The 12693-nt window shown below is 45.0% G+C and overlaps 1 protein-coding gene across 2 annotated transcripts in view; it reads left to right on the top strand.

Moving 5' to 3' along the window:
• The window catches only part of TGM2 (transglutaminase 2), a 36948-nt gene extending 30696 nt beyond the window's left edge, over positions 1 to 6252 (top strand). The window contains exons 11-13 of one of the 2 annotated variants that reach the window (XM_016937902.3): positions 2213 to 2373; positions 3484 to 3620; positions 4344 to 6252. In XM_016937902.3, coding sequence (XP_016793391.2) covers positions 2213 to 2373; positions 3484 to 3620; positions 4344 to 4494 — 449 coding nt within the window. In that variant the 3' untranslated portion in view covers positions 4495 to 6252. The other variant, XM_054674642.2, reaches the window with a different exon arrangement.
• Positions 6253 to 12693: the final 6441 nt, after the last annotated feature.

Below are 12693 nucleotides of genomic sequence, written 5' to 3'. Positions count from 1 at the left end.
TCATGCTCTCTCCTCCCTCATCCCTCCAGGTGGGTCACAGGAATGCAGCCAATGTGGCCTCGGTGACTGTCCCCAGAGTAACCTTCTAGAACAGGGCAAATTGTCTAAAGAATGGTTGAGACTGACCATACAGGTTTCCTCTTCCCAGCCAGCATCTGGCCCAAGACCAAGGCCATGGCCACTGGCTTGTGGACGGAGACTTTCAAAGGTCCAGCCCTGCCCTGGCCTCCACCTCCTAGAATAGTCGACAGTTGGGCCACATCCTCCAAGCCCCCGGAGGATGATGTTTTTCTTCTTTCCTGTGGAGCTAGCTAGAATTTCCACTCTGCACCACCAGGTCTTGACCTAGTAATTTTCACCCTCTTTTGTCCTTTTTGGCACAAAAGTTTGGTTTTCTTCCCCAGATCACGTCATCTGATGAAAGGTTGGAGCAGATCCACCCAGGGAATGAAAGGCCAAAGGGGTGGGCAGGCCGGGGCGGCATTTTCCAAAGAGGGGGATGCGGACCACCAGTGTTCACGGTCAAAGGTTCAAGGTCAAAGCCTGAACCTTGATTCCCACAGTGAGAAAGTGACTGTCTCCTCGGGTCTCAATCCGTCCTTCTGGTGACCTCCTGGGGAAAGTCTCCGAGGGTGCTGATTTGCCTCTGGCCTCCTAAGCCTTGCCAATCTCCCTCTTTAGCAGTAGACTCAGGTCTGAAACTCAGAGTCCACAGCACATCACTGTATCTGGCCAGAACTGAATATGCATGACTTTGTTTGTATTTTCTCTCTTTTTTTTTCCCCCTTGAGACAGGGTCTCACTCTGTTGCCCAGGCTGGAGTGCAATGGTGCAATCACGGCTCACTGCAGCCTCGACCTTCCAGGCCCAAGCGATCCTCCCACCTCAGCCTCCCAAGTAGCTGGAACTATAGGCTCACCCCACCACTCCCGGCTTGAATTTTTGTATTTTTTATAGAGACGGGGTCTCACTATATTGCTCAGGCTGGTCTCAAACTCCTGGGCTCAAGCAATCCTCCTGCCTCAGCCTCCCAAAGTGCTGGGATTACAGGCGCGAGCCACTACACCCGACTACTTGTATTTATTTACTGCTCCTCCCTGCCTCCTACAAACAGACCCCAGGTCTGTTTTCTTAAATGCTAAACTACATGAATCCTTAAAATGCTAAACTGCTAAGGTCCTCTAGCCTCAGTGTTCTTTTCAGAAACATGGGGCTAAGAACCACACTTCAGTGGGTAGCTTTGTTCCTGCCAGCTTCTTTCTCATCCCCATATCACTGTGCGGCTTTCGCTCTGCAACGACCCTTGGTCTTACCTCTGCCCAGCAGGTGATAAGATCTGGGAACAGAGAGGAAACAGAGGTGAAACAGAGAGGGGAGGTCATCTCCCCGGGCTCACATGGCCAGTGAGTGGCCAGACAGGGCCTGAGGCAAGTCTCCCAATCTGAGCACTTACTGGCAGATGTGATTCTTCATCTGTGCAACGGGTACAGCATCACGAGCCTCATGGAGGGAAATGACCTTATGTCCATGAGAGGCATTCTTCAGTGAGTGTGGACCATATTGTTGGAATCTAAGATCTGGATTATTAGTCCAGATGCCTGCACAGTACATATCAGCTGTGTGACCTAGGACAATGGTATTTCACCTGCTGGAGACTCAGTTTTCTCATCTGTAAGTTGGGTGGTAATACATGTACAAGCCTTTTAGGGTTGTCATGAAGGTGAAGTAGGAGCCCGCCGTGGGAAGTGCAGTGCCTGCTGCAGCAAGCAGATGTCGGCTCTGATCCTCCCCAGGATGAAGGGCCCGCGGCTCACACACCCTGAGTCCCGAGCGCACCAGGCTCTTCCGGGACACTCGCTCAGCTCATCCTCCCACAGCCTTAGGAGTGCCTGTGCCACGCAGATCCAAACATCGAGGACCTGGGAGGTGGAGTGGCTCACGCGGGGTCACCCATTAGAAGAGGCAAAGGCAGGATTAGAACCAAGGCCCGTGGGAGTCCAAGTGCGTCCTCTACCCGCTGCTCAGTGTCCACTCTCCAGCTCCTCCCTGGGAACCCTGGAGCCACAGTGGGGAGTTCAGGGATCCGCCCAGCCATTCCCCCGCTGTGTGACCCCAAGCACATTCCTTCCCCTCTCTGTGCCTCTTGGAGTTGCAAGAGAGTTGGGAGGGGTGATTCTGCATCATGAGCACCCTCCTTTCTCCCCTTCTGCAGAGAAGAGCGTTCCTCTTTGCATCCTCTATGAGAAATACCGTGACTGCCTTACGGAGTCCAACCTCATCAAGGTGCGGGCCCTCCTCGTGGAGCCAGTTATCAACAGCTACCTGCTGGCTGAGAGGGATCTCTACCTGGAGAATCCAGAAATCAAGATCCGGGTAAGGGCAAGCTGGGCAAGGGGCAGGGTCCCAGGGCAGCTCAGCGCTGGGGAGAGGGCAGATCCCTACCCCCACCCCACACACCTGCATCCCTGCAAGCTCCAGACCTTTGGTGCCTTAGCGATCCTCAAATCCTAGCCTCATCGAAGAAAGCATCATGAAGCCTAGAGAATTGGGGACTCGTAGCCTCTAGGAATGAATCTGAAAATCCCAGAGTGTTAGGGTCATGGAATTTGGGGATCTTAGAGTCATGAATCCTTCAAATGCTATACTACTAAGGCTGGAACCCCCAGGCACTGGGCACTGGTGGGGCAGGGTGGGGTGGGGGAGTGAAGGGCACAGACTAGAGTCTCACTGCCTGAATTTGTACCAGGGCAGCCCTGGGCATGTGAGTTTGCCCCTCTGTGCCTCAGTTTATTCATCTGTAACATGGGGTTAATAATAGCACTGAGGGGTGTTGTAAGAATTAAAAGCATATCCACAGGAAACACATAGAGCCATCCTCAGCACATGATAAGGGCTCACTGAAAGCTAACTATCCTTATCATCGCCATCATCATCATTATAGCCCTTCACTTAGAGGAGCCGCAGCCCACAACCCCTAAGGGCAACAATTACACTTAAATGGTAAACAGCAGAGGGAGCGGCAGTGAGCAGTGTGCCAGACATTCTGCTGGAAGCTTGCACCTATTAGCTCAGTTAATCCTCACAAGAACCCTCAGTCAGGCATTTCTCTTCCATGAAGAATCCAAGGTGTACAGAGTGGGGAGTAACTTCCCCAGGTCACACAGTGAAGAAGAGGCAGAGATCAGCCTGGCTCAAAAGCCTGTGATCTTTCCCCTCCAGACCCTGGGACAAGGGAGGCACTTTGGACATCCCCTGGGTCACGTGGAGCCTCATTGCAGCTCCATGCAGGAGACCTGGGCCGGTAGTACAATCGGTGTTTTCCCGATGAAGAAACTGAGGCACAGAGGTGGGGGGAGGGGGGGGTGATCGTGGCAGACCTGGGTACAGCTTTGTTCAGCAAATATTGGGCCAAATTGCAGTGAATGCAGACAGCCCAGCCTGGATCCCACCTGCCCTTGACATCTGCCCCATGCCCTCTTCCAGATCCTTGGGGAGCCCAAGCAGAAACGCAAGCTGGTGGCTGAGGTGTCCCTGCAGAACCCGCTCCCTGTGGCCCTAGAAGGCTGCACCTTCACTGTGGAGGGGGCCGGCCTGACTGAGGAGCAGAAGACGGTGGAGATGTAAGTGCTGGCTGCCCTAGCTTTGGGGCCTGAGGGAAGCGGGCAGATGCCGGTGGGGGTAGAGACTGTCCTTAGGCACCAAGCCCTGGCTGAAAATCCCCTCCTGTCATCTCCCACACACAGCTGTGCCCACTCCCAGACACCCTGGGGCTAGAGTTCCCACCGTCACATTCTCTGTCAATGCTGACACCACCCATGCACAGATCTGCCACAGACCTCCACAGTGACATCATCCGTCAATAGGCGCTCACCTGCAGACACATGCATCCTCACATAGACAGGCATCTGCTCTCCGAATGTCCACACATGTGCATGCACACACATATGCATGCGTGGGTGTTTCCACATAGATACGTAGCTGCACACATACATACGAGCACACACTTATTTTTTACTTTTTTACTGTAATGTAACATATACAGTAAAAAGCACAGATCACCTACGTACAGCTCAATACATTTTCACACACACGGCTACCTGAGCATATCCCCTTGTGCCCCTAAATGCACCGTCTGCTTTTATGCGCACGGACACACATGCGTGCACAGGCACTGTTCACTCTAGCAGGGCAGATTGTCCAGGCCCCGCAGAGGGCCGAGAATGAGGCCCATTCATGGACACGCTGTGCTGATCCTCGGAGGTCACGTGCCTTCCTGGCTGGACCCCAGCATGGGGGAGCCAGGCCTTGGGCCCCTTTCCTCACCACCCCCTCTCTCGCTGCAGCCCAGACCCCGTGGAGGCAGGGGAGGAAGTTAAGGTGAGAATGGACCTGCTGCCGCTCCACATGGGCCTCCACAAGCTGGTGGTGAACTTCGAGAGCGACAAGCTGAAGGCTGTGAAGGGCTTCCGGAATGTCATCATTGGCCCCGCCTAAGGGACCCCTGCTCCCAGCCTGCTGAGAGCCCCCACCTTGATCCCAATCCTTATCCCAAGCTAGTGAGCAAAATATGCCCCTTCTTGGGCCCCAGACCCCAGGGCAGGGTGGGCAGCCTATGGGGGCTCTCGGAAATGGAATGTGCCCCTGGCCCATCTCAGCCTCCTGAGCCTGTGTGTCCTCACTCACCCCCTTTGCTGTGAGGAATGCTCTGTGCCAGAAACAGTGGGAGCCCTGACCTTGGCTGACTGGGGCTGGGGTGAGAGAGGAAAGACCTACATTCCCTCTCCTGCCCAGATGCCCTTTGGAAAGCCATTGACCACCCACCATATTGTTTGATCTACTTCATAGCCCCTTGGAGCAGGCAAAAAAGGGACAGCATGCCCCTTGGCTGGATCAGGGAATCCAGCTCCCTAGACTGCATCCTGTACCTCTTCCCATGACTGCACCCAGCTCCAGGGGCCCTTGGGACAGCCAGAGCTGGGTGGGGACAGTGATAGGCCCAAGGTCCCCTCCACATCCCAGCAGCCCAAGCTTAATAGCCCTTCCCCTCAACCTCACCATTGTGAAGCACCTACTATGTGCTGGGTGCCTCCCACACTTGCTGGGGCTCACGGGGCCACCAACCCATTTAATCACCATGGGAAACTGTTGTGGGCGCTGCTTCCAGGATGAGGAGACTGAGGCTTAGAGAGAGGAGGCAGCCCCCTCCACACCAGTGGCCTCGTGGTTATTAGCAAGGCTGGGTAATGTGAAGGCCCAAGAGCAGAGTCTGGGCCTCTGACTCTGAGTCCACTGCTCCATTTATAACCCTAGCCTGACCTGAGACTGTCGGAGAGGCTGTCTGGGGCCTTTATCAAAAAAAGACTCAGCCGAGACAAGGAGGTAGAGAGGGGACTGGGGGACTGGGAGTCAGAGCCCTGGCTGGGTTCAGGCCCCACGTCTGGCCAGGCACTGCCTTCCCCTCTCTGGGCCTTTGTTTCCTTGTTGGTCAGAGGAGTGATTGAACCAGCTCATCTCCAAGGATCCTCTCCACTCCATGTTTGCAATGCTTTTATATGGCCCAGCCTTGTAAATAACCACAAGGTCCACTCCCTGCTCCACAAAGCCTTAAGCCATAGGCCCAGGATATTTCTGAGAGTGAAACCATGACTGTGACCACCTTCTGTCCCCAGCCCTGTCCTGGTTCCTTCCTATGCCCAGGTACCACCCTTCAGACCCCAGTTCTAGGGGAGAAGAGCCCTGGACACCCCTGCTCTACCCATGAGCCTGCCCGCTGCAATGCCTAGACTTCCCAACAGCCTTAGCTGCCAGTGCTGGTCACTAACCAACAAGGTTGGCACCCCAGCTACCCCTTCTTTGCAGGGCTAAGGCCCCCAAACATAGCCCCTGTGCTGGAGGAAGCTTGGGGAGCCCATGAGTTGTCAGCTCTGATTTTATCTCCTGCTCTTTCTACATGATTGGGCGCCCCTTGGGCTGGAAGAAGGGGGGATTCTCTATTGGAGGTGAGATCACAGCTTCCAGGGCCCCCCAAATCCCAGAGAAGGACTTGGAGAGAATCATGCTGTTGCATTTAGAACTTTCTGCTTTGCACAGGAAAGAGTCACACAATTAATCAACATGTATATTTTCTCTATACATAGAGCTCTATTTCTCTACGGTTTTATAAAAGCCTTGGGTTCCAAGCAGGCAGTAGATGTGCTTCTGAACCGCAAGGAGCAAACACTGAAATAAAATAGTTTATTTTTCACACTCAAACTAGGTCTGGTCTGTTCCTTTATGAGTTTGGAGAGAGATGGGTAGGTGAGCTCGCTCACACCTGGACCCCCACTTCCTGCCTAGGAGTCTTTCCTGAGCCTCAGCCCTGTCCCTGGGTTTAAACTTTACTGGCATTCAAGGTCCTACACAGGCTGGCTCCATCTCTGGCCCCTTCCACCAACAATCTGTTTTTGGGCCACAATTAACTTCCTGTATCCCCAGAACACCCTGCGTAGTTGTCTACCTCTTGGCTTTTGTGTGTGTAGTTCCCTGAGCCTGGAGTGCCCCTCCTTTTCTTTCCCTGTTTGGCAAACTCCTACTCATCCTATAATGCTTAACACCAAAGTCACCTCTTCTGTGAAACCTTCCTTGATTTCTTTTCGGGTCCCCAGATTCCTGGAATATGGACCAATTCAAACATTTATCACAGTAAATTTTACTTCCACGTTGGCCTATCTGTCCCCTTCTCCATCCTGTCTGAAGCCCTCGAGGCAGGGACCACGTATCTCTTAAATACACTAATAAATGCTGAATTGGTAAATGAATGTTTCCTAACTCAGCTCCCACAAGACCTGTGCTGTCCCATAGAAATAAAACATGAGCCACAAATGCAAGCCACATATGTAATTTAGAATTTTCTAGTGACCACATTGAAAACAGTAAAAAAGCCATAGGTGGAATTAGCTTTAATAATGTATTTTATTTAATTCAATATATCCAAAACATTATTTCAACATGTAATCAATATAAGAATTAGTAAGGTATTTGACCTTCTTATTTTTGTACTCAATCTTTGAAACGTGGTGTGTGTTTTATACTGACAGCCCGTCTCAATTTGAACTAGCTGCATTTCAAGTGCTCGGTAGCCAGTCTGGCTAGTACTGGATGAAGCAGGTCTAGACTGCGATTCCGTGGATGTGCAGACTTGGTCATTCATCTCATTCCCCACCATCGAAGCACTCATGAGTATCTGTTGAATGAATAGATGATGTGGACAGTCCCCACCCTTGGGAAGTCATGTAGAAAGACATGACATGCACATAAAAAATAAATCAAAATAAAAACATGACATCACGTGTTCTGGGTGCCGAATCCTTCTGTTCCTTGGACGCTACAACCTGGTGCTGGCTGGGTGGCTTGATAATTTTATCAGTGAGTCACCAGCTGGAAAACAGAAACCGCACTACTATTTCAGGCAGAGAGGGAGTTCATAGAGGAAGTTCATTCCAGAAGTATCCAAAGGGGCAGAGGAGCAGATGGGAGAAGGAGTGTGACCTAGAAATTGGGAAGCAGCTGCAAAGCCCACGAGCTGGCGCCCACAGCCCTAGAACCAACATAGCTGCTGGGAAATACAGAGCCTGCGGAAGCCACCTGAGGCTGCAGCCAGAGGCAGGCTGGCATCTCCCCTCCTCAGGCCTCTTTCCCACTGGAAGATCCCAACCTGAAACCGGCTGGGAAGCAGCTCTGGAAAATGTCATTTTCCAACTTCCAGCCCCCTGAAATACAGAGAGGGTAAGCAAGGGCAAGGATGGAGTAGTTGGGACCTATTGCCATTCCCTGTGCTAAAAACACTTTTACTATCCTCTCTACCTAATGAACTCTTACTCAACCTGCAAAACCCTGCCCCAAGGAGGCCTCCTTTGTGAAGCCTTCCTGGACTGCAGCCAACTGCCTTGACCTCCCCAGACCTTTACGATACTGGATACTCGGCAGCCTTAGTTAGGAATAGCAGTTTCTGTGCCTGTCCCTTCTTCCGGAGCATCCCGAGGGCAGGGTCAGGACACAGCCCCAACAAGGGCTGCCAACTCTGGCTTCCAGGCCTGACAGCCTCCCGGCTATACAGCAGGGGCAGGGCTGCTCCAGCCAGGGCTGCTGACACTGGGCAGGTGCACAGGCCTCCCTGATCAGTCCCCAAGCCTGCCCCACTCCGGGGAGCCCACTAGCCAGGAACCCAGGAAGGGGAAGGATACTGACTCTTTGGGGCACATATGTCCATTTTACAGACAGAGAAAATGAGCCTGAGGCTTTGCCCCTCAAACCCCATGTGAGGGCTGAGTCTGGGCCCCACAAGGACAGTGCTGGGCACTGCTCTTTGGCAGGTCAGGGCTGCCGATCCCCACCCAAGCTCTGCTCATAGCTTGGTGCCAGGGGCCTGGACTCCGGATCAGAGCTGGCTCTGCCACAGACTCACAGTGTGGCTTCAGGCAGGCTGTCACCCTCTCTCTGCCTCCACTTCCTTATCTGTCAAATGGGGATGACATGGTGTCTACTTCCATGACTAATGCGCAGGTTCAATAAAATAGTGCACATCAAGTACCTAGCTGTCTCTCGGCACATCATCCTCCTAACAGCCAACATTGACTGCAGGTCAGAAATCCTTTACATGCAACGAGTTATTTACTGCCTTCATTTTATAGATCAAAAAACTGAGGCATAGAGAGGTTAAGAAATTTGCCCAAAGTCACACAGCTGGTAAGTTTCAGAGCTGGGACTTGAACCCAGGCAGCTTCCCTCCCCGGGGCAGGGCCTAGCCTGGAGAAGGCCCAACCTCTACCGGCACCCTCCCCTCCTACCATGTTCCAGGGCTCTCAGGGCAGGGGCCCCATACAAGCTCTCACAGCCCTCGTGGAGAGGGCTTCTGATTGGGTCCACCCTCCCACCCCTAAAGACTTTCTTCTGTCCAGCTGCCTTTGTTTACCTAGGATGCCCGCCAGCTCACCCATTGGCCTCAAGCCAAGCTCAGAACAACAGAATGTTGATGGAGTCGGGGAAGGAGGGGCAGAGGGTGGAAGGCCAAGCCAGGGCCTCCTAGAAGCACGTTTACTTGGGGCTGGCACTGGGTCAGAACATACACTCCCCCAGCCTCCCCACCTCCCTCCCCAACAGGCCTGGGCAGAGGCACAGAGACACGTCTAGGAGTCCGAGAAGCCCTGTGTTCCATTTCAAAGGGGAAAGGCCAAAGAGACCCATCAAAAGCAAAAGTGATGAAAAAATGATGGTGCATACAGCCTTGAGAACGCAGGCTCTACGATGACAACCCCACCATGAGGGTCACAGGCAGACACAAAGGACTACACGGTTCCACCCATGTGAAGTTCACCAACAGCTGCGATCATGCTTCCTCTGGTGGGAGAGAGGCCGAAGGCAGCCTGAGGGGCTGCGGGGGCCTGGGATGGTTTTGATTTTCTTCATCTGGGTGCTGGGTAAACAAGCACGTTCAACATGGGAAGAAGTGTCAACTGCATATGCATGATCGCACTCTGTTTGTATGCATGATATACTTCAATGTGAATTTAAAAAAAATACAATACTCAAGGGTTCTAAAAGTTCAAAGGGATGGAGAAAAAGGAATCAATGTTTTTGAGTCACACTCTGCGCCAGGCACTACGCAGGGCCTTCTCGGGGACCACAGGGCGTTTTTCAGGGCAGGCTTGAGGTCAGGTGCCTCGGGCAACTCAAGTCCTGAGTCCCCTCCATACCCTTTTCTGGGAGATAGGGGTTCCAGTAGGGTACACCTCCTAGGGATATTGTGAGCCTTAAACAAGATGCTTTATATGTGAAAATAAGACCGTAAGGCCAGGTACAGTGGTTCACACCTGTAATCTCAGCACTTTGGGAGGCTGAGGTGGGAGGATCACTTGAGTCCAGGAGTTTGACAACAGCCTAAGCAACATGGCGAAACCCCATCTCTACAAAAAATACAAAAAAATTAGCCAGGCATGGTGACGCGTTCCTGTAGTCCCAGGTACTCGGGGGGCTGAAGCTGGAGGATCCCTTGAGCCTGGGAGGTGGAGGTTGTAGTGAGCCAACATTGCACCAATGCACTCCAGCCTGGGAGACAAAATGAGACCCTGTCTCTCTCTCTCTACATATATATTTTATATATAGATATAATATGTATATTTTACATATAATACATATATAATATGTATATTATATATAAGACATATGTGTATTATATATAATATGTGTATTATATATAATATGTACATATAATATGTATATTATATATAATATGTATATATAATATGTGTATTATATATAATATGTATATATAATATGTATATAATATGTGCATTATATATAATATGTATATATAATATGTGTATTATATATAATATGTATATATAATATGTGTATTATATATAATATGTATCTATAATATGAGTATTATATATAATATGTACATATCATATGTATATATGAGTATTATATATAATATGTATGTTATGTATAATATGTATATTATATATTATGTATATTATATATAATATGTATATTATATATAATATATATTATATATAATGTATATTATATATAATATTATATATTATATATAATATTATATATGTATATAATATATAACATTATATATGTATATAATATTATATATGTATATATTATATAGTATATAATATAATATTATATATTATATTGTATATATTATATAATATTATATATTATATATTATATAATATTATATATTATATATTATATAATATTATATATTATATATTATATAATATTATATATTATATATTATATAATATTATATATGTATGTAATATACAATATTATATATGCATATAACATAATATATAATAGGTACATAATATAGAATATATATAATAGGTACATAATATATAATATATAATAGGTACATAATATATAATATATAATAGGTACATTATATATAATAGGTATATTATATATAATATATAATAGGTATATTATATATAATATATAATAGGTATGTTATATATAATATATAATAGGTATGTTATATATAATATATAATAGGTATGTTATATATAATATATAATAGGTATGTTATATAAAATAGGTATATTATATATAAAATAGGCATATTATATATATATTAGGTATGTTACATATATAATAGGTATATTATATATATAAAATAGGTATATTATATATATAAAATAGGTATATTATATATATAATAGGTATATTATACATAATAGGTATATTATACATATAATAGGTATATTATACATATAATAGGTATATTATACATATAATAGGTATATTATACATATAATAGGTATATTATATATAATGGGTATATTATATATAATAGGTATATTATATATAATAGGTATATTATATATAATGGGTATATTATATATATAATAGGTATATTATATATAATAGGTATATTATATATATAATAGGTATATTATATATATAAAATAGGTATATTATATATAAAATAGGTATATTATGTATAAAATAGGTATATTATATATATAAAATAGGTATATTATATATATAAAATAGGTATATTATATATAACGGGTATATTATATATATAAAATAGGTATATTATATATATAAAATAGGTATATATAAAATAGGTATATTATATATAATAGGTATATTATATATATAATCGGTATATTATATATATAATCGGTATATTATATATAATAGGTATATTATATATATAATCGGTATATTATATATATAATAGGTATATTATATATCTAATAGGTATATTATATATCTAATAGGTATATTATATATCTAATAGGTATATTATATATCTAATAGGTATATTATATATATAATAGGTATATTATATATATAATAGGTATATTATATATATAATAGGTATATTATATATATAATAGGTATATTATATATAATAGGTATATTATATATATAATAGGTATATTATATATAATAGGTATATGATATATATATAATAGGTATATTATATACATATAATGGGTATATTATATATATAATGCATATATTATATATATATAATGGGTATATTTTATATATATAATGGGTATATTATATATATGATGGGCATATTATATATAATGGGTATATTATATATATAATGGGTATATTATATATATAATGGGTATATTATATATATATAATGGGTATATTATATATATATAATGGGTATATTATATATAATGGTTATATTATATATAATGGGTATATTATATATATAATGGGTATATTATATATAATAGGTATATTATATATAATAGGTATATTATATATAATAGGTATATGTATATTATATATAATAGTTATATTATATATAATAGGTATATGTATATTATATATACATATTATATGTATTATTATATATATTATATATTATTATATATTATATATAATTATTATTATATTTTATTATATATATATATATAGAGAGAGAGAGAGAGGTTTCTGAGGCCCAGAGAGGTTACAGGACAGGCCTGACATCACAAAGCTAGAAAATGGAGCTAGGAGGCCTACTGGGCAAGCTCCATCCACAGTAATTGCTCTAACCTTCTGCTCTGTTGCCATTGGTCACAGGCTGTGGACTTACAAATGGAGAATATCCCAGACAAGGAAGTCAGAGAAGGCCTTTCTTGGAAGCTACTATGGAAGCTGAGAGCCTGGGGAGGAAGA

Source organism: Pan troglodytes, chromosome 21 (genome assembly GCF_028858775.2).
Source record: "Pan troglodytes isolate AG18354 chromosome 21, NHGRI_mPanTro3-v2.0_pri, whole genome shotgun sequence".
NCBI classification, from domain to species: domain Eukaryota; kingdom Metazoa; phylum Chordata; class Mammalia; order Primates; family Hominidae; genus Pan; species Pan troglodytes.
The sequence above is the reverse complement of the archived record's forward strand: the minus strand, read 5'-3'. Positions and strand labels throughout refer to the sequence as shown.